Source organism: Danio rerio, chromosome 24 (assembly GCF_049306965.1).
Source record: "Danio rerio strain Tuebingen ecotype United States chromosome 24, GRCz12tu, whole genome shotgun sequence".
Classification (NCBI taxonomy): Eukaryota; Metazoa; Chordata; class Actinopteri; order Cypriniformes; family Danionidae; genus Danio; species Danio rerio.
The window spans coordinates 41906918-41932647 of record NC_133199.1 but is presented as its reverse complement, the minus strand read 5'-3'; the positions used below and the strand labels follow the sequence as shown (position 1 = coordinate 41932647).

Sequence of the window (25730 nt, the reverse complement as noted above, 5' to 3'; positions counted from 1 at the left end):
TATCAAATAGCATCTATATTTATTAATATTAAGATACAACATTTTTCGTTGCACAGTTTGGGTTTGAGAGCATGTTGTATATAGCATACTCTAAAAATGATTGACTGTCATATAACCTTATGTTGGGTCAAATATGGACAAAGAAATAGCTGCTTTAAAAAAAATAATTACAATGATTAATTTTAATTGATCTAAAATTTTACCATAATTTATTATGCACTAAAACCCAATGCTGGGTCACATCCAGGCAAACCCGACCGTTGGATTAGAAAGTGTCATTTTAATTTAATAGAAACAAATAACATTAACAAACCAATTTTTTTTTGAGTGTATGTGTATGTAAAATGATGGGTTGTCATAACCCAATGTTGGGTCAAATGTAGCCAAACTCAAATGCTGAGAAAATTGGCATTTATTTGAAAGAGAAAAAAAAAAACACAATCAATTGTGTATAACTGATCTAAACATTTTACCATAATTTATTTTGTGCTTTTAAAAATGTTGGGTTGTCAAAACCGAATGTTGGGTAAGACATAGGTAAACCCAATCGCTGGGTTAAAAAGTGTTATTTAAATTAAATCGAAAAAATAACCCAATACTGGGTTTGGTAATTTTTGACTCAATGTTGGGTCATGACAACCCAGAATTTTTTAGAGTGTATGGATTTTAAAAATGATGGGTTGCCAAAACCCAATGTTGAGTCAAATATAGCCAAACCCAATAGCTGAGTTAAAAAGAGACATATATAAAAAAAAATGTAAAAATCAATTGTGTATAACTGATCTAAACATTCCACCATAATTTACTTTGTGCTTTTAAAAATGTTGGGTTGTCAAAACCCAATGTTGGGTCAGATATAGACAAACCCAGTCGCTGGGTTTAAATGTGTTATTTAAATTAAATCGAAAAATGGATTTGGCCATTTTTGACTCAATGCTGAGTTATGACAATGCAGAATGTTTTAGAGTGTATGCATTTTAAAATGATGGGTTGCCATTACACAACCCATAAAATTGCTGAGTTAAAAAAGTAATATATTTTCTATCTAAACATCTTTCTATATTTTCGATCTGAACATTTTACCATAATTTACTACTATGCGCTTTAAAAATGCTGGATTGTCAAATATTGGTAAACATAATCATGGTGTTAAAAAATGTATTTAAATTAAATTATATATATATATATATATATATATATATATATATATATATATATATATATATATATATATATATATATATATATAGACTGAATGTTGGGTCATGACAACCCAGAATTTTTTAGAGTGTATGGATTTTTAAAAATGATGGGTTGTCATAACCCAACTTGGGGGCAAATATGGCTAAACCTAATTGCCAAGTCAAAAAGTGTAATTTATTTGAAACAAATGAGTCACAAACAATTGTGTATAACTGATCTAAACATTATACCATAATTTACTATGCACTTTTAACAAAATTCTGGGTTGTCGAAACCTAACGTTGAGTCAGATCAGATATAGGCAAACTGGGTTAAAAACCCATTATTCAAATTAAATTGAAAAAAGTATTCATCCTAACATTGAGTTTGGCCATATTTGACTCAATATCAGGTCATGACAACCCAGAATTCTTTTAGAAAAGATTAGTTGTCACAACTCAACTTTTTTAGACAAAAAGTTTCATTTCTTTGAAGCTAATGAATCAAAATCAATTGTGTACAGTATAACTGATCTAAAAGTGTTAGCATAAATTACTATGCGCTTTAAAACATTCCGCTTGGTCCAATTCCAAGGTTGGGTCAGATATAGGCAAAGCCAATTGCTAGATTAATATATATATATATATATATATAATTTTTTTTTTAAATAAAATTTTACCCATTTTCAACCAATCGCTGAGTTAAAAAGAGTAATTAAAATTCAATTGGAAAAAAAAAAATTGCTCAAAATTGGGTTTGACCATTTTTAATTCAAAGTCGGGTCATGATAACCCAAACTTTTGTTTGTATGTGTTTTTAAAAAAAAGATCAGTTGTCATAATCCAACTTTGGGTCAAATATGGCCAAACTCAATCGTGGAGTTAAAGAGTGTATATTCTTTTGAAGGAATTCATTGTTTATAAGCGATCTAAAATGTTACCATAATTTACTATGCAAAGAAAATGCTTGAAATCAAATGTTGGTAAAATATAGACAAAACCAACTATGGCTTATGACAACTGAGCATTTTTAGAGCACAAGATCAATTATACGTACTTTCTTCCCTGTTTAAAAGCGTACGACCTTATTAACTCTGGTATGCTGATGATGTAGTATTTTATTGTTTTTTACTGCTGTCTATTAGAAGTTCCTGGTTATGTTGTGAACTTCTGACCTGTTTTGACCTGTTGTCGGAAATACAACGTTCTGGCAGCTGCAGAGTTAATAAATTACAGGATAGATACAGTATCTCAGCTGTTCTTAGGTTTCAAAGAAGTGTGAAGTGTGTGTGTGTGCATGTGTTTATTTGTATTTTCTTAGTCTTAATAAAAGTATAAAGCAACCCAGACCATTTTGCAATTGAAAAAGCTGACATGTTTACAACTCTCTAAAGCCGAAAAACAAATCAGACCATTAAACAGCCTGATATTTCATCTCTTATTTTAATGTGTTTTAATGTCAGCAAACAGCACTGAATCAGCTCTCCAGTGTGTTCTTTCACTGTAGTAAAGTCTCTGAAACTGAAGGGGCGATTATCAGCATATGATGGTATTTTTAGAGCCCGTCTCTCCCCTAGGGCTTGTGTGGCATTACCATATCGGACGACAGCATCTGGAAGAATCCTTATAAGAGCGTGACGAGTATAAATCAACGTTCCCGACAGGCTGCTGATCGGATTTACTGCCGTCGGGATGCGTTCATTCAAAAGGTGGGGTGAGGTAACAGTGGTTAACTCAGAAATAAACCACTCTGAGAAACGGATTTGACATGGGAAAAGATGACGTGATTTTTTCCACTGCTATCCAGTCTGCCATGTACAGTCATAACACCTTTCTCAATTAACAGTCGACTTCTTTTATTTTTGCTCTGTTTGGTTGCTCGGTAAAAATGTGGTCTAATAAAACTGTGATTTACAGACTGGATAAGTGAGGTCAAAATAGAAATGGCAAAGGTCGGCGGGAGATATTTATATCTTACTCTGGAGTGTCAAAGAGGAGAAGAGGCCGGATCCTGAAAACGTCCGTCAGAATCTGTTTAGGTTTTGTGGCATATGATATACGTTCTAATCTGTCGTGGCTGTAGCGAAGGTCTCGAGGGTCACGCTTTTATTAGTATCGCAACTGTTAATTGGATCCCAGCAGGGACGTATACACTGGCTCCAAAATCAAATAGCGCAGAGAAAATGTGGCTGGGGTTTCAGATGGTGCGTAGGTGTTGGCTTTGTTGTTCAAATTTCTCAGCATTATTTTGACCAGTGTTTGGCAGTGAAATGTCTAAGTGTTCAGGGAATTACTCAAGATTACTTGAGAGAACTCATTTAATACACTCATTCATTTCTCTTCGGTTTATTCCCTCTTATTTATCAGGGGTCGCCACTGCGGAATGAACCACCAACTATCACGACATACGTTTTATGCCACGGACGCCCTTCCAGCCGCAACCCAGTACTGGGAAACACCCATTTACTCTCACATTCACACACACACTCATACACTACGGCTGATTTTGTTTACCCAACTCCCCAATATCGCATGTGTTTGGACTGTGGGGGAAACTGGAGCACCCGGAGGAAACCCACGCCAACACGGGGAGAACATGACCTTAATTAAGTTAAATACCTCATTTACTGTGCTAAAAAAACGTTAGGTTTTCATAACCCATTGGGTCAATTATAGGCAAATGCAATTGCTGAGTTAAAAAGTGTAATGTATTGAAACAAATGAATCACAATTGATGGTGTACAACTGATCTATTATGTTACAATAATTTATTATGAGCTCTAAAGAAATGTTAGGTTGTCATAACCCAACATTGGGTCAATTAGGGACAAACCAAATCGATTGGTTAACAAAATGTCATTTAATTTTTTTTTTTTTTTTTAATTTACCCAACGTTGGGTTTGCCTGTATTTGATTTAACGTTGGAGTATGACAACCCATCATTTTTTAGGATGTATATAGAATAAATAATGGATTGTTATAACCCAACATTGGGTCAAATATGAACAAATACAACTGCTGAGTTAAAAAGTGTCGAAACAAATGACCTACAATTGATGGTGTACAATCTAATCTAATTAATCTAATTGGTGGTGATCTAATGTGTCACCATAATTCACTATCTGCTCTAAAAAATGTTTGGTTGTCCTATAAACCAACTTTGGGTTAAATATGAACAAAGCCAATAAATGGGTTACAAAGTGTGATTTAAATTCAGGTAAAAAAAATACCGAACCCAACATTGAGTTTGGCCATATTTGATTGGACTTTTTTTAGAGTGTATGCATTTAAAAAAAGATGGGTTGTCATAAATCAACATTGGGTCAAATATGGAAAAACCCAATTCCTGTGTTAAAAAGACTCATTTGTTTGAAAAAAATAAATCACAATTGAAGATGTATCTAAATTTTACCATAATAAACTATGTGCTCTAAAAATGCTGGGTAATATATGGACCAACCCAATCAATGGGTTAAAAAGTGTCATTTAAATTCAACTGAAAATAATTAACCCACGTTTGCCCATTTTTGATTCAACATCACAACCCATAATTTTTAGTGTATGTGTTTTAAGAAATATCATCATAAAAAATATCAATAAGTCATAACCCTACATTGGGTCAAATATGAACAAATACTGCAGAGTTAAAAAGTGTAATTTATTTGAAATGTATTTATTTATTTAATATGTTTACTATGCACTAATGATGGGTCAAATATGGACAAACCCAATCAATTGGATAAGAAGTTTCACTTAAATTCAGTTGAAAACAATTAACCCAGAGTTGGATTTGCCCATACTTTAATTCAATGTCAGGGTGTGACAACCAATGTTTTAGAATGTATGTGTTTTAAAAAATAATGGGTTGTCATGATCCAAAATTGGGTCAAATATGAACAAACACAACTACTAAGTTAAAAAGTGTAATTTATTTAAAACAAATTATTCACAAGTGATGGAGTACAATTGATCTAATAAGTTTACTATGCGCTCTAAAAATAGTTGGGTTGTCATACCTCAACATTGAGTCAAATGTAGACAAACCCAACCAAATGTTAAAAAAGTGTCATTTAAATTTTATTAAAAAAAATTAACCCAACATTGGGTTTATCCATATCTTATTCAACATCAGGCTATGACAGCCCTGAACTATTTTGATTGCATGTGCGTTTTAAAACGTAACTCAAACATTGGCTCAAATATAGACAAACCCAATCTCTCAAAAGTGTCATTTATGTGAAACAAATGAATCACAATTAATGGTGTATAGTTCATCTTAAATGTTACCATAATTTACTGTGTGCTCTAAAAGCGGATAGTAAATTATGTTATAATCTAAGATCAATTATAAACTCTTGCCTGTTTAAAAGACTGTTTAGAAGACAATTATGCTGTATTTTATCCTGTTTTACTGCACTCTATTAGAAACCTAAACCCTAATTTCCCTTTGTGTGTGAACTGTCCCTTTAAGTGTCAATGCTGTAGGATAACACATTTAATGGAGACATTATCAGGCCTGTGTTGGTGGGAAAACTTTACAAGCTGTAGGTCAGTGTGGAATTGTGTTAAGACCAGGAGAAAACCAGATTCATCTGTGCGGTTCTCACACTGTCAGGGGGGTTTCTCGGCTTACAGACTCTGCAGTGCTACGGTTAAAAGACAAGCTACTCTGACAGGAGGAAGAAACATGTTTCACAACCGTATACCTGCAAAGCACAAATCACAGACCTGACAGAGCATAAGCTTTTACGAGTGTGTCACCACAGCTTTACTGAACTGTTAATGGAAAGATCTATATAGCTGTCTGTCAACCTATCTGTCTGTGTGTCTTTCTGTCTTAAATAGGCCAGTCTGTTGCTCTATCAATCTATGCATCTATTTATATTGGTCTGTCTGTCTATCTGTCTGTTTTATTTTTTATCTATCCATCTATCCATCCGTCTATCCATCCGTCTATCTATCTATCTATCTATCTATCTATCTATCTATCTATCTATCTATCTATCTATCTATCTATCTATCTATCTATCTATCTATCTATCTATCTATCTATCCGTCCGTTCATGTATCTGTCTGTCTATCTGTCTATCTATCTATCTATCCGTCCATCCATGTATCTGTCTGTCTGTCTGTCTGTCTGTCTGTCTGTCTGTCTGTCTGTCTGTCTGTCTGTCTGTCTATCTATCTATCTATCTATCTATCTATCTATCTATCTATCCGTCTGTTCATCCATGTAACTGTCTGTCTGTCTGTCTGTCTGTCTGTCTGTCTATCTATCTATCTATCTATCTATCTATCTATCTATCTATCTATCTATCTATCTATCTATCTATCTATCTATCTATCCGTCCGTCCATCCATGTATCTGTCTGCCTGTCTATCTGTCTAATTATCTATCTATCTATCTATCTATCTATCTATCTATCTATCTATCTATCTATCTATCTATCTATCTATCTATCTATCTATCTATCTATCTATCTATCTATCTATCCGTCCATCCATGTATCTGTCTGTCTGTCTGTCTGTCTGTCTGTCTGTCTGTCTGTCTGTCTATCTATCTATCTATCTATCTATCTATCTATCTATCTATCTATCTATCTGTCCGTCCGTCCATCCATGTATCTGTCTGCCTGTCTATCTGTCTAATTATCTATCTATCTATCTATCTATCTATCTATCTATCTATCTATCTATCTATCTATCTATCTATCTATCTATTTATCTATCTATCTATCTATCTATCTATCTATCTATCTATCTATCAAGGCATTCTGTATTCTGTGTGTGTGTGTGTGTGTGTGTGTGTGTGTGTGTGTGTGTGTGTGTGTGTGTGTGTGTGTGTGTGTGTGTGTGTGCTTCAGCTTTCCACTGCCAGCACTGAACTGGAAGGTTTTAATTTTACCATCTGTGCAACTTTATCTTTCTGCCCTGACACATCTGCTCCGCTCTTTCTCTTCACACTGACCCCTTGCTTATTCTTGAACGACCTCCTCCTACTCCTCCTCGGTTTTCATCCTTTCTATTGCTCCCTTCTACTGTTAATTTAAGCAGCTTCCCTGTGCATGCGTTTTAGAGACCTCAAACAGCTTCCAAACTAAAGTATCTGCATGGAATTATTGGGAACAAATAATAATAATAGCAGTAAAAATGTATATTATAATGCAAATCACACTTATTAAGTCAAAGAAATCAAAAACTTATATATATATATATATATATATATATATATATATATATATATATATATATATATATATATATATGCATACAGTATATATATATATATATATATATATATATATATATATATATATATATATATATATATATATATATATATATATAAATATATATATACACATCATTCAGGAATAATAATGCAAAAAAATCAACACAATAAACAAGTCATTTTGAGCTGCTATGCATACATTTTCTGATTTCACCAATAGTGCAACTAAATAAATCACTGAATAAAGAAGAAAAATAACATAAATATTCAAATGCCAGTGTTGAATATAGGCTATATTAATATAATTGTGTATTTACTCTAATTAAATAAGAACTATTAAAAGGAGGCTCTTATTAAGCCCTGATTTAAATACTGATTTATTGAAAAACTAAAATAAAGCAAACTACAAAAATAAACAAATCCTGCTGATGTGCATCATTTTTTGTAAAGTCTTTCAGATTATACAATTAATGATATTAAAGCTGAACTAAATCTGCAACTTAATAAATAACAAATCTACTATAAAACCTAAAAACCCAGAGAAGAGTTTGATTAGGACTGAAGGAAATGGAGAAATGTACCTTCTGTGGGCTCAGGCATGGCTGCGTCTTGCTTGTCTTGCTTCGACTGACAGCTTGTGTCACTTTTTTTTTGCTTTTTATTTCACAGTCCCTCTGTTATTCAAAGCGTCCGGGGAACTCAAATTACCCACCAAGCAAGGAGTGAGTGGGAAGGAGCGAGACAAACCAGGGGGAGAGAAGAGAGAAGGACTGACACTTGAAACCCCTCTTGGATTCTCCAAGTTGAACAACAAAGTTTTAAGGGATGGAGTAAGAGAGAGACACGGAGGGCAGAGTGTTTGCTGACAGACGTGTTAAGGTGTTGTTATTTTACAGAGAGTTTTACAGGAGCTAAACAAAATGCCACTCTTTTCAACACCCGGACTCATAAGCGGACTTATATGTCTTGCAATTGCTTTAGTTTTCTTCATTTTCTGCGACGATGCTGTACACTGTGGAAAAACTCAACCGATTTGTTTCGGGACAACATGAAGGAATTAAGTTAGCTGGTTAGTTTTTACAACCTTAAGTGGATTGAATATGAAGCAATTAAGCTGTCCCAAAAAATAAACTCAATATCATTCATTTTCTTGTCGGCTTAGTCCCTTTATTAATCCGGGGTTGCCACAGCGGAATGAACCGCCAACTTATCCAGCAAGTTTTTACGCAGCAGATGCCCTTCCAGCTGCAACCCATCTCTGGGAAACATTCACATACACACTCATTTACTACGGACAATTTAGCCTACCCAATCCACCTGTACCGCATGTCTTTGGACTGTGGGGGAAACCAGAGCACCCTGAGGAAACCCACGCGAACGCAGGGAGAACATGCAAACTCCACACAGAAACCCCAACTGAGCCTAGGCTCAAACTAGCGACCCAGCAACCTTCTTGCTGTGAGGCGAACGTGCTACCCACTGCGCTGCCCATTAACTCAATAATGGTCTTGTTTTATTTTAAATAACCATTTTGAATAAGCAGCAAACATCATGTTTTTGAGTGTAGGGTGATTGGTCCTCGAAATTTTTATACAGTACACTCAAAATGACTTTTGCAACCCTGGTTCATTCTGAAAACGTACCCCTATCTGCATTTCTGGAGAGCACCGAAGGAGGAGGTACACTTTTTTTTTTGTAGTTTTTGTTTTCACAAATCCACCACAGGCCGCTGTGTGCACTTTTTGAAATCTCAATTTTTTCTCGCGAGTGCCATTTGCGCCTGCACTTGTCACATAAAGGCCGCTGTCAACTGACTGACTGAGCGATCGAATGACTCACCCTCCTCCTTCTCTAAGCCCAACCGATAGTGTTTTTGAAAGCACAGACTGACTCGCCAAGGCCTTATTTGTGCCAGAACAAGCTGGATCCGGAACCCCTGAAAACTGATCCAGCACCTCATTTTACCAGTCCCCTTCCTCACCTGCCCTTCTGCTCTGCACTTTCTACCGCGACTCCCCAACTCTGTTCAATTTCGCCCGCGACACCTCTCCCTCCTCGGGTAACATGCTGGATCCTTTACCCAGATCTGTTCTGGGACCTCGCAATTCACAAATTAAGCACTGAACCAGCCAACCTACTACCTGAAACCCAACCAACAGTTTTAAAAAGCAATCCAGAAAAAGAAAAGCCCTCGCCTGATTTTTACCACGTTTTCAGATTTTACCACATTCTCACCCTTTTATTCACCATGCTTATTTTTTGGATTCTGTTTTTGTCTTACCTGCTTTCTGGAACCATTCTTGACCGAACTCAAATCCCATTGTCACAGTTAGTTCTTCTCTGCATCTCAAGTCCACTGACGTATGTGCTGAGCCACTGGACAACAGCGGGAAAGCTGTCCATACAGATGTAAGTGGTCAGCTGGTAAACGTGAAAAGGAACATCATCATACCTCCCCATAGCATTGGTTTTAAACACGAAATGCAGCCATATGTACCTCTGGCTACATAATTTCGCAATCTACAGAAATGTACATAGAGCTATGTTTTCAGAATGAGTATGGACTTTTGCTGCTTGCTCAAACTACTTAATTAAAATGAGTTGAAATAACAACATTCTTCAGTTTTTGTGGGACTTTATTGTTATATGTTCAGTTTACTTAAACTAGTAAATTTGTTAACTTGATCGATTTGCATGGAAGCCAGTATTTTTTTTTACAGCGCATTAAAAAAGTATATATAATAAATAATGTATTTTTAAGTAAAGCTTTTAAATACATGTTACAAACATTGTTTGTTTAACTGCTTTTTAAATTATTTACATTTTAATTTACATTAGTTATAAATAAATATAGTTATATATAAATGAATATATTTAGTATTGAAATTATTGAATACAAGCTAAATTTACTATATATAATCATGTATTTACTCCAAATTAAATATAAATCGTAACAGGCTGCCTTAATTGTTTTGAATATACATTTATCAAAACACTAAAATAACATAGCACTTAAAAATATTTTAGAATATAAAATAATATATATATATTTAGCATATATTCAAGTCTACAGTTATATTTTTCTTGCTAACTTGTCGAGTCATGATCGTGAGAAGATTCTCTGAGAATCTCAGGTAAGTAAAATCCTAACAGGTAATTAACTAGCTTACATTATGGCAACTTTGTTTACCTATTTCCGCTTTTGAAACGCTGATTCAGCAATTACTCGACACATTACTCTTCCAGTAAGTTGTAATACTTCTTTTAACATACATTCTAGCGTTGATTTCATGTTTTTATTTTGCAGCAAACTACAGCAAACCGCGTCCGACGTCCGCTCCGCGCGCATGAGACGCCAAGCCCCGCCTTCTCAACTGCAGGTAAATCCATGCAGAGTTATGATTGGGTAATAATGCTGTTCGTCAAAATATACAACGACACGATTGGTCATTCTCGCGTGACAGGAAACTTCTACATGAAACCCAGCAATAAAAGTATATATAATATATGCAACTTCAGTAGTTTTTAAAGCCTTTTTTGTAAAAAGTTAGAAGAAGAATTAAAGTAATACTACATTTCAGTATACAAAAGTTTCTTTAAGTGCACTTGTATGGACGACAAAAACAACAAATAAATAAATAAATTAGTAAATAAATACACAAATGCCTGCATAAATAAATATGCAAATAAATTATTAAATTAATAAATACGCAAATTCCTGCATTAATAAAACAATGAATAAATAAATACGCAATTAAATGAATAAATAAATAAATACACAAATTCCTGCATAAATAAAACAATTAATAAATAAATAAATAAAATATATAAAATAGATTTATATATTTATTCTGTTTATGTTTTATTTATGGAGGAATTTGTGTGTTTTGTAATTCATTTATTTGCCTTTTTTAAATTTATGCAGGAATTTGTATATTTATTTATTTGTTATTTTATTTATGCTGGAATTTGTATATTTATTTATTTATTTATTTATTGTTTTATTTATGCAGGGATTTGTACATATATTATTTAATAAATTAATTTATTTGAATATTTATAGTTTTTGCAGGTTTCGTTTATACCACTTATTCAAACACAAAATAATTATTGTAAATGTTTACATTTTGTTAAATTTGCTAAAGGCATACCACAATTAAATTAATTTATTTTTAAAAGAAATTGAAGCCCTGAAAATTAACAACAAAAGTTATGACTTGCTGTTAGATTTCATGAGTTTTTATTGTCTGGTGTTGATGCACCTGCTGTAATCAGTAATCATGCTGTTTCTATGTAAATGTATTTATTTATCTTCTAATTTTAGTCACTGTTTATTGTCATTATAATAAAAACAGGTATTTTAAAAGATATATTGCTTTCCGTTTCCCCTCTTTTCCTTTCTTGTTACTCGATATGCTGTTATCAACTCTTTTTTAATATTATTGCAATTTTAGAACACAGGGCATACATACAAGGGCAATAATAACATTATATAGACATCAAAATAAAACAATAAAAAAAGAAAAGAAAAAAATTACAATTATTCAAAAATAAAATTTAAGGATTTAAAATAATTAACAGCTCTTTTTGCTTTGTTTTTTTTTTGTTTCTTTTATCGTACATAGTTAATGATCTATTTCTATTTTAAAGTGAGTAAAATTAGTTTTTTTTCACTGCCTATTTACATTTATGAATAAAAATTATGAAAAATTTCCATATTTTTTCAGTGATGGGTTGCAGCTGGAAGGGCATCTGCTGCATAAAACATGCACTGGATAAGTTGGCGGTTCATTCCGCTGTGGCGACCCCAGATAAATAAAGGGACTAAGCCGAAAAGAAAATGAACGAATGAATGTAAATGTTCCATATATAATGAGCAAATTAACAATATACCAAATTTTAAAGTCGACTGAATTCTCATAAAAAATAAAACATCTTGAATTCTAATGCGATATTCGTACTTAACAACAACAACAACAAAAAACAACAACAAAAAACAACAACAACAAGCTTAACAACAACAACAACAACAACAAAAAAAAGATCACACCAAAACAATTGTGTATAAATACAATCATAAAATTAAACAATACTCTCTTCATTATCATTAAAGAAAGCACATTTTAAATCAACATCTTTACAAAAATTGGCATTGACCTGTTTCACAGGATAAATATGATGAGCATTTTAAATGATACCTCTCTCATTTTATTTGTTATACAAAAACTTTGGAAATCTGTAAGTCTCCTTTTAGTTGACATCTTGAAATTGTGATCTCCAAAACCTAAAGGCTGAAGGAACACTGACAATCCGGCAAATCATTCTAAGATGATTATTATATATATATATTTTTTATATTTATACCTTCCAATTTAAGACTAAAATCCAAGTTTGTAATTTGAGCTATATCATTTTCTAATAATTTCTTAAGCTCTGAGGAATAGCATTATTACCACCATATACTGTTTGACAGGTAAATAAAGGGAACATTTTTCTAGAAACTCTAAATAGGTAAGCACATGACCATGACTTTTTAAAAGTTGTGAAACCAGCTAAATATTATTGTAATGTTCCATTTGTTTCTGTTAGGTGAAATAAAAAAATTATATATTAAATTTAAAAAGCATTTTTTTACTTTTATAAAAAATACTTTTTATTACAAAGGGAAAAAAAAAGATATATTTTTTCTATAATTAATCCGACACTGAGATTGAGCTTAATTAAAACTGTCCCGAAATCTGGACATACTGTGTAAGTAAATTATTGTAAATAAAATAAATGCGCATAAAAATGCAAATAAAAAAACTAAATGTCAGATCACTGTGTCCATTTTCAGCAGGTAAACAGGTAATTTAAAGGGCACCTATGGTAAAAAATCTACTTTTCAAGCTGTTTGGACAGATCTGTGTGTTGGTATAGTGTATAGACGGTCATACTGGGGTGGATATGAACACACCCAGTCCTTTTTTTTCAATTTAACTACAAAAAAAAGGGTTGGCCAATTGGAGCTGTTTTCAAATCGATCGCACCATTACGTAGGTGTGCGATCCCCCCGCCCACCGAATTGATTGACAGCTGCGCGCATTAACATGTTCCGGTAGTCACCTGTATATATCAACAAGACCAGGCAGACATACGCAAAGCAACCGGGAATAAAAGGTCTGTTCTGTTCGCTAGGATCAGCGCGCGCGTTAACTTTGTAACGATATTGTGTGTGACTCATCAATGCAACTCCACAATACTGATTAGTAAAGGTTAGTTCTTACTGTAGTATCTCACAAACGCTACGTGAGATCTTCTTCCTTTAAGTCTGTCTGTTGCCTGACGCAGCTGAGGGAGGAGACATGTAGAAAGAGTAGGCGGGAAAGACTCGTCTTAAAGGCGCAGTACGACAAAACCACCCCCTGCTGGAAATCAGTATAAAACAGCATCTTGTAAAAGGTATAATGAAAGATCTGATGGGTGTTTTGATCTGAAACTTTATATACACATTCTAGAGACGCAAAAGACTTATATTAAATCTGAAAAAAGGGGTAACCTAGGTGCCCTTTAACATCTATTTTTGCATCAGGAGAACACACCTTGTTTTGGAGAAAATAACTTGTGTATACCAAATGAACAGATATTTAGCCTAATTTGGCCATTGCTGCTGAATTCGCTTAATCCCCCACGAGTTTGAAACTCAACTCATATTCCCGAGCTCATGCTGATTTTATTAATAGAGTTCTCATCCCATATCTGGTGTGTGTGTGTGAAGTGATCGGTGCTTGTTGAACCTGGACAGCACGTCTGGTGAACAGAAACAATCCGAAAAATCTGCCTCATGATTTGTAAGTAATCCAGTTTACTTTTACACCATCATTAATGACCGCCACCATATATTCAGCTGAAACATGTGACCTGTGATCATTAAAGGGGTGGTTCACGCATAAATCAAAAATCTGCCAACAATATTTGCTCATCCCTGTTCCGAACCAGTTTAAGATTCTTTCCTCTGTTGAGCACAAAATGTATCCTAATGACTGTAAAAAAAACAGACATTAGCCATGTGTTATGCAAATTTTGAAATAACACGTAAAACGTTTAATGGAAGTGCCAAATCTGCTGAAAAAAACAGCTTAAAGTCCCGAAAATTAAAACCATAACATAACTATGTAAGCTCACATTGCTAGTTTTGTGTTGAACAATTCATCTGAACAAATTCATCAAAGCCTTCATTATTACACCCAAAGACTAGCAACTTTGTGTGATTTCCCCTGTTACAAACACTTCTGTAAGTTACAGAACTAGGAGGTAATGCAACTGATTTTGAAAAAAAACTGCTTAAAGGAAAAACACTGCACAAAACACACTGTATAAAAAAATAAAGTCACTGCAAACACTGCATAAAGGGAAAAATGCATAAAAGGACAAACACTGCATAAATGGGGAAAATCACAGCAAAAAAGGGATAAAACAAGGAAAAACACACTGCATAAAAGGGAAAACACTGCAGAAAAGGATCAAACACTGCAAAAATGGGGAAAACACTGCATACAGGGAAAAACAGCATAAAACAGCATAAAATGAAAATCACTGCACAAAAAGGAAAACACACTGCATAAAAGAATTGCTGTGAATAATGTTACTTTACATGTGCCACTGCACAAAATTAATGTAATGTGACAGGACCTCGTGGCGCAATAGTAGCGCGTCTGACTCCAGATCAGAAGGTTGCGTGTTCAAATCACGTCGGGGTCAAATCCTTTATTATTACACCCAAAGATTTGCAACACACTTTATAATGCGGCCAATAGAGTGTATTAACTTTGTGTGATTTCCCGTTACAAATACTTCTGTGAGTTACAGAACTACAAGGTAATGCAGCTGATTTTGAAAAAAACTGCATAAAGAAAAAAAATACAGCATAAAGGAGAAAACTGCATGAAGGGATAAAACACTGCATAAAGAAAAAACACACTGCATAAAGGAAAATTACACTGCATAAAGCAATTGCCACTGCGCAAAATTGCTAAGAAGTGGCAGGATCTCCTGGCGCAACAAAAAAAACACAGCACAAAGGGAAAACACTGCATAAGGGTAAAAATCACTGCATAAAGGAAAAAAATCCATAAAGGAAAAAACACTGCATAAAGGGAAAACACTGCATAAAAGGAAAAAACACTGAATAAATGGGGAAATCACAGCATAAAAGGAAAAAGCACTGCAAAAATGGCGAAAACACTGCATAAGGGAAAAAACAGTGCAAAAAGGAAAAGAAAATCCATAAAGGAAAAAGCACTGCATAAATGGGGAAAACACTGCATAAAAGGAATAAAACACTGCATAAATGGGGAAAACACTGCATAAGGGAAAAAACACTGCAAAAAGGGAAAAAAAATCCATAAAGGAAAAAGCACTGCATAAAGGGGAAAACACTGCATAAAAGGAAAAAAACACTGAATAAATGGGGAAAACACTGCATAAAAGGAAAAAGCACTGCAAAAATGGCGAAAACACTGCATAAAAGGAAAAAAACACTGAATAAATGGGGAAAACACTGCATAAAAGGAAAAAAAACACTGAATAAATGGGGAAAACACTGCATAAGGGAAAAAAACACTGCAAAAAGGAAAAAAAATCCATAAAGGAAAAAGCACTGCATAAATGGGAAAACACTGCATAAAAGGAAAAAACACTGTTCATATAATTTTACTTTACTTGTGCCACTGCGCAAAGCTGCTTTGCTGTGGCAGGACCTCGTGGCGCAACGGTAGCGCGTCTGACTCCAGATCAGAAGGTTGCGTGTTCAAATCACATCGGGGTCAAAGCCTTCATTATTACACCCAAAGGCTAGCAACTTTGTGTGATTTCCCCTGTTACAAACACTTCCGTAAGTTACAGAACTAGGAGGTAATGCAACTGATTTTGAAAAAAAAAACTGCTTAAAGGAAAAACACCACAAAAACACACTGTATAAAAAAATAAAGTCACTGCAAACACTGCATAAAAGGACAAACACTGCATAAATGGGGAAAATCACAGCAAAAAAGGATAAAACAAGGAAAAACACACTGCATAAAAGGGGAAACACTGCAGAAAAGGATCAAACACTGCATAAATGGGGAAAACACTGCATACAGAGAAAAACAGCATAAAACAGCATAAAATGAAAATCACTGCACAAAAGGGAAAACACACTGCATAAAAGAATTGCTGTGAATATAGGAAAATTAAGGAAATTTAAATTTAAAATAAAGGAAAATTACACTGCATAAAGGAATTGCCACTGCGCAAAATTGCTAAGAAGTGGCAGGATCTCCTGGAGCAACAAAAAACACAGCACAAAGGGAAAACACTGCATAAGGGTAAAAATCACTGCATAAAGGAAAAAATCCATAAAGGAAAAAACACTGCTTAAAGGGAAAACACTGCATAAAAGGAAAAAAACACTGAATAAATGGGGAAATCACTGCATAAAAGGAAAAAGCACTGCAAAAATGGCGAAAACACTGCATAAGGGAAAAAACACTGCAAAAAGGAAAAGAAAATCCATAAAGGAAAAAGCACTGCATAAATGGTAAAAACACTACATAAAAGGAAAAAACACTGCATAAATGGGGAAAACACTGCATAAGGGGAAAAACACTGCAAAAAGGGAAAAAAATCCATAAAGGAAAAAGCACTGCATAAAGGGGAAAACACTGCATAAAAGGAAAAAAACACTGCATAAAGGGGAAAACACTGCATAAAAGGAAAAAAACACTGAATAAATGGGGAAAACACTGCATAAAAGGAAAAAAACACTGAATAAATGGGGAAAACACTGCATAAGGGAAAAAACGCTGCAAAAAGGAAAAGAAAATCCATAAAGGAAAAAGCACTGCATAAATGGTAAAAACACTACATAAAAGGAAAAAAACACTGCATAATTGGGGAAAACACTGCATAAGGGAAAAAACACTGCAAAAAGGGAAAAAAATCCATAAAGGAAAAAGCACTGCATAAAGGGGAAAACACTGCATAAAAGGAAAAAAACACTGAATAAATGGGGAAAACACTGCATAAGGGAAAAAAAACACTGCATAAGGGAAAAAAAATCCACAAAGGAAAAAGCACTGCATAAATGGCGAAAACGCTGCATAAAAGGAAAAAACACTGTTCATATAATGTTACTTTACTTGTGCCACTGCGCGAAATTGCTTTGCTGTGACTGGACCTCGTGGCGCAACGGTAGCGCGTCTGACTCCAGATCAGAAGGTTGCGTGTTCAAATCACGTCGGGGTCAAAGCCTTCATTATTACACCCAAAGACTAGCAACTTTGTGTGATTTCCCCTGTTACAAACACTTCTGTAAGTTACAGAACTAGGAGGTAATGCAACTGATTTTGGAAAAAAAAAACCTGCTTAAAGGAAAAACACCACAAAAACACACTGTATAAAAAAAAAAGTCACTGCAAACACTGCATAAAGGGAAAAATGCATAAAAGGACAAACACTGCATAAATGGGGAAAATCACAGCAAAAAAGGGATAAAACAAGGAAAAACACACTGCATAAAAGGGGAAACACTGCAGAAAAGGATCAAACACTGCATAAATGGGGAAAACACTGCATACAGAGAAAAACAGCATAAAACAGCATAAAAGGAAAATCACTGCACAAAAGGGAAAACACACTGCATAAAAGAATTGCTGTGAATGATGTTACTTTACATGTGCGACTGCACAAAATTGATGTAATGTGACAGGACCTCGTGGCGCAATGGTAGCGCGTCTGACTCCAGATGAGAAAGTTGCGTGTTCAAATCACGTCGGGGTCAAATCCTTTATTATTACACCCAAAGATTGGCAACACACTTTATAATGCGGCCAATAGAGTGTATTAACTTTGTGTGATTTCCCGTTACAAATACTTCTGTAAGTTACAGAACTACAAGGTAATGCAGCTGATTTTGAAAAAAACTGCATAAAGAAAAAAAATACAGCATAAAGGAGAAAACTGCATGAAGGGATAAAACACTGCATAAAGAAAAAACACACTGCATAAAGGAAAATTACACTACATAAAGCAATTGCCACTGCGCAAAATTGCTAAGAAGTGGCAGGATCTCCTGGCGCAACAAAAAACACAGCACAAAGGGAAAACACTGCATAAGGGTAAAAATCACTGCATAAAGGAAAAAAATCCATAAAGGAAAAAACACTGCATGAAGGGAAAACACTGCATAAAAGGAAAAAACACTGAATAAATGGGGAAATCACTGCATAAAAGGAAAAAGCACTGCAAAAATGGCGAAAACACTGCATAAGGGAAAAAACACTGCAAAAAGGAAAAGAAAATCCATAAAGGAAAAAGCACTGCATAAATGGGGAAAACACTGCATAAAAGGAAAAAAACACTGCATAAATGGGGAAAACACTGCATAAAAGGAAAAAAACACTGCATAAATGGGGAAAACACTGCATAAGGGAAAAAACACTGCAAAAAGGGAAAAAAATCCATAAAGGAAAAAGCACTGCATAAAGGGGAAAACATTGCATAAAAGGAAAAAAACACTGAATAAATGGGGAAAACACTGCATAAAAGGAAAAAGCACTGCAAAAATGGCGAAAACACTGCATAAAAGGAAAAAAACACTGAATAAATGGGAAAAACACTGCATAAAAGGAAAAAAACACTGAATAAATGGGGAAAACACTGCATAAGGGAAAAAAACACTGCATAAAGGAAAAAAAATCCATAAAGGAAAAAGCACTGCATAAATGGCGAAAACACTGCATAAGGGAAAAAAACACTGCAAAAAGGAAAAAAAATCCATAAAGGAAAAAGCACTGCATAAATGGGAAAACACTGCATAAAAGGAAAAAACACTGTTCATATAATTTTACTTTACTTGTGCCACTGCGCAAAACTGCTTTGCTGTGGCAGGACCTCGTGGCGCAACGGTAGCGCGTCTGACTCCAGATCAGAAGGTTGCGTGTTCAAATCACGTCGGGGTCAAAGCCTTCATTATTACACCCAAAGGCTAGCAACTTTGTGTGATTTCCCCTGTTACAAACACTTCCGTAAGTTACAGAACTAGGAGGTAATGCAACTGATTTTGAAAAAAAAAAACTGCTTAAAGGAAAAACACCACAAAAACACACTGTATAAAAAAATAAAGTCACTGCAAACACTGCATAAAGGGAAAAATGCATAAAAGGACAAACACTGCATAAATGGGGAAAATCACAGCAAAAAAGGATAAAACAAGGAAAACACACTGCATAAAAGGGGAAACACTGCAGAAAAGGATCAAACACTGCATAAATGGGGAAAACACTGCATACAGAGAAAAACAGCATAAAACAGCATAAAAGGAAAATCACTGCACAAAAGGGAAAACACACTGCATAAAAGAATTGCTGTGAATGATGTTACTTTACATGTGCGACTGCACAAAATTGATGTAATGTGACAGGACCTCGTGGCGCAATGGTAGCGCGTCTGACTCCAGATCAGAAAGTTGCGTGTTCAAATCACGTCGGGGTCAAATCCTTTATTATTACACCCAAAGATTGGCAACACACTTTATAATGCGGCCAATAGAGTGTATTAACTTTGTGTGATTTCCCGTTACAAATACTTCTGTAAGTTACAGAACTACAAGGTAATGCAGCTGATTTTGAAAAAAACTGCATAAAGAAAAAAAATACAGCATAAAGGAGAAAACTGCATGAAGGGATAAAACACTGCATAAAGAAAAAACACACTGCATAAAGGAAAATTACACTACATAAAGCAATTGCCACTGCGCAAAATTGCTAAGAAGTGGCAGGATCTCCTGGCGCAACAAAAAACACAGCACAAAGGGAAAACACTGCATAAGGGTAAAAATCACTGCATAAAGGAAAAAAATCCATAAAGGAAAAAACACTGCATAAAGGGAAAACACTGCATAAAAGGAAAAAACACTGAATAAATGGGGAAATCACTGCATAAAAGGAAAAAGCACTGCAAAAATGGTAAAAACACTACATAAAAGGAAAAAACACTGCAAAAAGGAAAAGAAAATCCATAAAGGAAAAAGCACTGCATAAAGGGGAAAACACTGCATAAAAGGAAAAAAAAAACACTGAATAAATGGGGAAAACACTGCATAAGGGAAAAAAAACACTGCATAAAGGAAAAAAAATCCACAAAGGAAAAAGCACTGCATAAATGGCGAAAACGCTGCATAAAAGGAAAAAACACTGTTCATATAATGTTACTTTACTTGTGCCACTGCGCGAAACTGCTTTGCTGTGACTGGACCTCGTGGCGCAACGGTAGCGCGTCTGACTCCAGATCAGAAGGTTGCGTGTTCAAATCACGTCGGGGTCAAAGCCTTCATTATTACACCCAAAGACTAGCAACTTTGTGTGATTTCCCCTGTTACAAACACTTCTGTAAGTTACAGAACTAGGAGGTAATGCAACTGATTTTGGAAAAAAAAAACCTGCTTAAAGGAAAAACACCACAAAAACACACTGTATAAAAAAAAAAGTCACTGCAAACACTGCATAAAGGGAAAAATGCATAAAAGGACAAACACTGCATAAATGGGGAAAATCACAGCAAAAAAGGGATAAAACAAGGAAAAACACACTGCATAAAAGGGGAAACACTGCAGAAAAGGATCAAACACTGCATAAATGGGGAAAACACTGCATACAGAGAAAAACAGCATAAAACAGCATAAAAGGAAAATCACTGCACAAAAAGGTAAACACACTGCATAAAAGAATTGCTGTGAATAATGTTACTTTACATGTGCGACTGCACAAAATTGATGTAATGTGACAGGACCTCGTGGCGCAATAGTAGCGCGTCTGACTCCAGATCAGAAGGTTGCGTGTTCAAATCACGTCGGGGTCAAATCCTTTATTATTACACCCAAAGATTGGCAACACACTTTATAATGCGGCCAATAGAGTGTATTAACTTTGTGTGATTTCCCGTTACAAATACTTCTGTGAGTTACAGAACTACAAGGTAATGCAGCTGATTTTGAAAAAAACTGCATAAAGAAAAAAAATACAGCATAAAGGAGAAAACTGCATGAAGGGATAAAACACTGCATAAAGAAAAAACACACTGCATAAAGGAAAATTACACTGCATAAAGCAATTGCCACTGCGCAAAATTGCTAAGAAGTGGCAGGATCTCCTGGCGCAACAAAAAACACAGCACAAAGGGAAAACACTGCATAAGGGTAAAAATCACTGCATAAAGGAAAAAAATCCATAAAGGAAAAAACACTGCATGAAGGGAAAACACTGCATAAAAGGAAAAAACACTGAATAAATGGGGAAATCACTGCATAAAAGGAAAAAGCACTGCAAAAATGGCGAAAACACTGCATAAGGGAAAAAACACTGCAAAAAGGAAAAGAAAATCCATAAAGGAAAAAGCACTGCATAAATGGGGAAAACACTACATAAAAGGAAAAAAACACTGCATAAATGGGGAAAACACTGCATAAGGGAAAAAACACTGCAAAAAGGGAAAAAAATCCATAAAGGAAAAAGCACTGCATGAAGGGAAAACACTGCATAAAAGGAAAAAAACACTGAATAAATGGGGAAAACACTGCATAAAAGGAAAAAGCACTGCAAAAATGGCGAAAACACTGCATAAAAGGAAAAAAACACTGAATAAATGGGAAAAACACTGCATAAAAGGAAAAAAACACTGAATAAATGGGGAAAACACTGCATAAGGGAAAAAAACACTGCATAAAGGAAAAAAAATCCATAAAGGAAAAAGCACTGCATGGGGAAAACACTGCATAAAAGGAAAAAACACTGTTCATATAATTTTACTTTACTTGTGCCACTGCGCGAAATTGCAGTGCTGTCACTGGACCTCATGGCGCAACGGTAGCGCGTCTGACTCCAGATCAGAAGGTTGCGTGTTCAAATCACGTCGGGGTCAAAGCCTTCATTATTACACCCAAAGACTAGCAACTTTGTGTAATTTCCCCTGTTACAAACACTTCTGTAAGTTACAGAACTAGGAGGTAATGCAACTGATTTTGAAAAAAAAACTGCTTAAAGGAAAAACACCACAAAAACACTCTATAAAAAAATAAAGTCACTGCATAAAGGGAAAAATGCATAAAGGGACAAACACTGCATAAATGGGGAAAATCACAGCAAAAAAGGGATAAAACAAGGAAAAACACACTGCATAAAAGGGAAAACACTGCAGAAAAGGATCAAACACTGCATAAATGGAAACAGCATAAAAGAGAAAACTGCATGAAGGGATAAAACACTGCATAAAGAAAAAACACACTGCATAAAGGAAAATTACACTGCATAAAGGAATTGCCACTGCGCAAAATTGCTAAGAAGTGGCAGGATCTCCTGGAGCAACAAAAAACACAGCACAAAGGGAAAACACTGCATAAGGGTAAAAATCACTGCATAAAAGGAAAAACACTGCATAAGGGTAAAAATCACTGCATAAAAGGAAAAACACTGCATAAGGTAAAAACCAATGCATAAATCGGAAAATCACTGCATTTGGGAAAACACTGCATAAAAGCGAAAACACTGCATAAGGGACAAAAACACTGCATAAAGTCACAGCAAAAAAGGGATAAAACAAGGAAAAACACACTGCATAAAGGAATTGCAGTGAATAATGTTACTTTAGATGTGGAACTGCGCGAAATTGATGTGACTGGACCTCGTGGCGCAATGGTAGCGCGTCTGACTCCAGATCAGAAGGTTGCGTGTTCAATTCACGTCGAGGTCAAGCGTTCACTATTACAATCACTAAAATCAGCATAAAACGAAGTGAATCTTTACTGTCACTATTTAATAATGATAATAATAATAATAATAATAATAATAATAATAATAATAATAATAATTACCAGAGATGGGTTGCAGCTGGAAGGGAATCTGCTATGTAAAAATGTGCTGGATAAGCTGGCGGTTCATTGCGCTGTGGTGATCCCGGATTAATAAATGGTCTGAGCCAAAAAGTAAATAATAAATGAATAATAATAATAATAATAATAATAATAATTAGTGGATCAAAATTTTCATTTTCCGCTCTTTTTTCCTTTAAACATCAAAAATTGGATTTACTATTACTTAAGGTAACTGGTTGTAAGCAATATATATGTGCTGATAAATTAAGCTGAACATAACTAAATTTAATTTGTTTGTTTAAATTTAGCCCGTAGAAATTGTTTGCAACCAGCTACCTAAAAACTGTAGTAAATCAAATGATTCATGTGATTTCCAGTATAGATCCTCCTGTAATGATGAGAATCCCTCAGTAGGGGTCAGCATGAGACCTAAAACTCTTTTCTATTTCTGTGCAAGTTTAATTATTTGTCTTATTTGTCTCTAAGTTTGAAATTCTATTTGCTTGACCTATTTACGTTAATTAAAAAAGAATAATTAAACCTGCATAGTTCACTAGTGAAAATGCCGATTACAAAAAATAAAGGCTGGAGAACGTACTGTAAACCCTGTTGTGTGTAGAGTTTAATCAATGAATGGACAGTGGATATTTGTGAATAAAATTGTATTATTGGCAACGTTTTTCCAGATATAATAATAATAATAATAATAATAATAATAATAACAATAATAATAATAATAATTTCTCCTGTAATGATAGGAATCCATCAGTAGAGGTCAGCATGAGACTTTAAAAACTCTTCTTTCACTTGTTGCTTCATGTCATTTGATCAGAGTTGTTTAAGGCTTTTATTAGCTCACACATATGAATTTACTTGATTTATACTTGGGGTTAGAGATACGTGTGTCAATTAGAGAATTGTAAATCAAGTAAATCTGTAAAGAAGAGCAAGTAAACTAATAAGTCTATACTGCACTAAACAAACAACAACTCTGTTCATCTGCTTAATTGTTCTGTAACGAGTCTCTTTATGAACATTTTGAAGGATTTGATCAGGGAAAATAGCTTAATAAACATTCACTTTAATAACTCGTTTCCCCTTGTTTAAAAAAGGCAGAATAAGATTGTATTTTTGTTTATTTTATTTATTCTCAATATTTGTCTCTGATAAACATTTTATTACTATAACTATTATTAATATGAGTATTTATTTTATATATATTCTATTAATTAATTTATTAATAAATTTTTATTATTATCATAATTGGGTGACAGTGTGGCGCAGTAGGTGGGTAGTAAGTTAGAATTTCTGTGTGGAGTTTGCATGTTCTCCCTGTGTTCGTGTGGGTTTCCCCCGGGTGCTCCTTTTTCCCCCACAAGTCCAAAAACGTGGTACGGGTGAATTGGGTGTGCTAAAATTGACTGTAGTGTATGGATGTTTCCCAGTGATAGGATACAGCTGTCTCCATTTCTGCTGCTACATTCGGATGGTCGGGTCAGAATTTGGTGTCAACAACATGTAAGCATAGATCCATCCTGCCTTGTTTCAGCGATTCAGGCTGGTGGTGGTGGTGGTGTAATGGTGTGGGGATATTTTCTTGGCACACTTTGGGTCCATTAGTACCAATTGAGCATGTCAACGCCACAGCCTGCCTGAGTATTGCTGCAGAGTGCAGACCATGTTCATCCCTTTATGACCACAGTGTGCCCATCTTCTGATGGCTATTATCAGCAGAATAGAAATGTCATAAAGCACAAATCATCTTAGACTGGTTTCTTGAACATGAACAATGAGTTCACTGTACTCAAATGGCCTCCACAGTCACCAGCTCTCAATCCAATAGAGCACCTTTGGGATGTGGTGGAACGGGAGATTCGCATAATGCATGTGCAGCCGACAAATCTGCAGCAACTGCGTGATGCTATCATGTCATCATGGAGCAAAATCTCTGAGGAATATTTCCAGTATCTTCTTGACTCTCTGCCACGAAGGATCAAGGCAGTTCTGAAGGCAAAAGGGGGTCCAAGTTGGTACTAGTAAGGTGTACCTAATAAAGTGGCCGGTGAGTGTTATATTTATATTTAAAATATATTCACTGTAAAAATGATTGCTTAGAAATGTATTAGTTGAATTAAATGAACTTTTCCAGTCATCTCAACTCACAGCAATCAAACTGACTACAGACATTGAACCTTAAATTGTAAACCATTGCACACAACAGAAAAATTAGTTGAAACCTGATTAACTTATTAAAATAAGTTAAAGCAACAAAAATATTTGTTGTCTTGACTATTTATCAATATATTTTGACAGTATGCGTATAATATATAACATAATATTATTTTAAAATATAAATAATATATTTGAGGCGAAGTCATCTCTCTTATTGCATGGAGAATGTAATTATTTGGATTATATTAATAATAGTGAG

The 25730-nt window shown here is 34.6% G+C and overlaps 1 protein-coding gene and 10 non-coding genes across 18 annotated transcripts in view; 10 read left to right on the top strand and 1 right to left on the bottom strand.

Annotated features, from left to right (window-relative positions):
• Nucleotides 1-25730, bottom strand: part of mybpc2b (myosin binding protein Cb) — a 218292-nt gene that overhangs the window by 59198 nt on the left and 133364 nt on the right. For 6 of the 8 annotated variants that reach the window (XM_073940354.1, XM_068217065.2, XM_021470160.3 and 3 more), the window contains exon 1: nucleotides 7995-8045. The exons of 1 other annotated variant lie outside the window; for it this stretch is intronic. Coding sequence is in view for 3 of the 7 variants with exons in the window: in XM_021470160.3 (XP_021325835.2) it covers nucleotides 7995-8013 (19 nt within the window). In the remaining 4 variants the exon portion in view is untranslated. 8 annotated transcript variants of the gene reach the window in all.
• trnaw-cca (transfer RNA tryptophan (anticodon CCA)) lies at nucleotides 15082-15153 on the top strand. Its single transcript has one exon. It is a non-coding gene; the product is annotated as a tRNA-Trp (tRNA).
• Nucleotides 16149-16220, top strand: trnaw-cca (transfer RNA tryptophan (anticodon CCA)). The gene has a single exon. It is a non-coding gene; the product is annotated as a tRNA-Trp (tRNA).
• On the top strand, nucleotides 17609-17680 carry trnaw-cca (transfer RNA tryptophan (anticodon CCA)). The gene has a single exon. It is a non-coding gene; the product is annotated as a tRNA-Trp (tRNA).
• trnaw-cca (transfer RNA tryptophan (anticodon CCA)) lies at nucleotides 18143-18214 on the top strand. The gene has a single exon. It is a non-coding gene; the product is annotated as a tRNA-Trp (tRNA).
• trnaw-cca (transfer RNA tryptophan (anticodon CCA)) lies at nucleotides 19324-19395 on the top strand. The gene has a single exon. It is a non-coding gene; the product is annotated as a tRNA-Trp (tRNA).
• On the top strand, nucleotides 19856-19927 carry trnaw-cca (transfer RNA tryptophan (anticodon CCA)). Its single transcript has one exon. It is a non-coding gene; the product is annotated as a tRNA-Trp (tRNA).
• Nucleotides 20686-20757, top strand: trnaw-cca (transfer RNA tryptophan (anticodon CCA)). Its single transcript has one exon. It is a non-coding gene; the product is annotated as a tRNA-Trp (tRNA).
• On the top strand, nucleotides 21220-21291 carry trnaw-cca (transfer RNA tryptophan (anticodon CCA)). The gene has a single exon. It is a non-coding gene; the product is annotated as a tRNA-Trp (tRNA).
• Nucleotides 22279-22350, top strand: trnaw-cca (transfer RNA tryptophan (anticodon CCA)). The gene has a single exon. It is a non-coding gene; the product is annotated as a tRNA-Trp (tRNA).
• Nucleotides 23107-23178, top strand: trnaw-cca (transfer RNA tryptophan (anticodon CCA)). The gene has a single exon. It is a non-coding gene; the product is annotated as a tRNA-Trp (tRNA).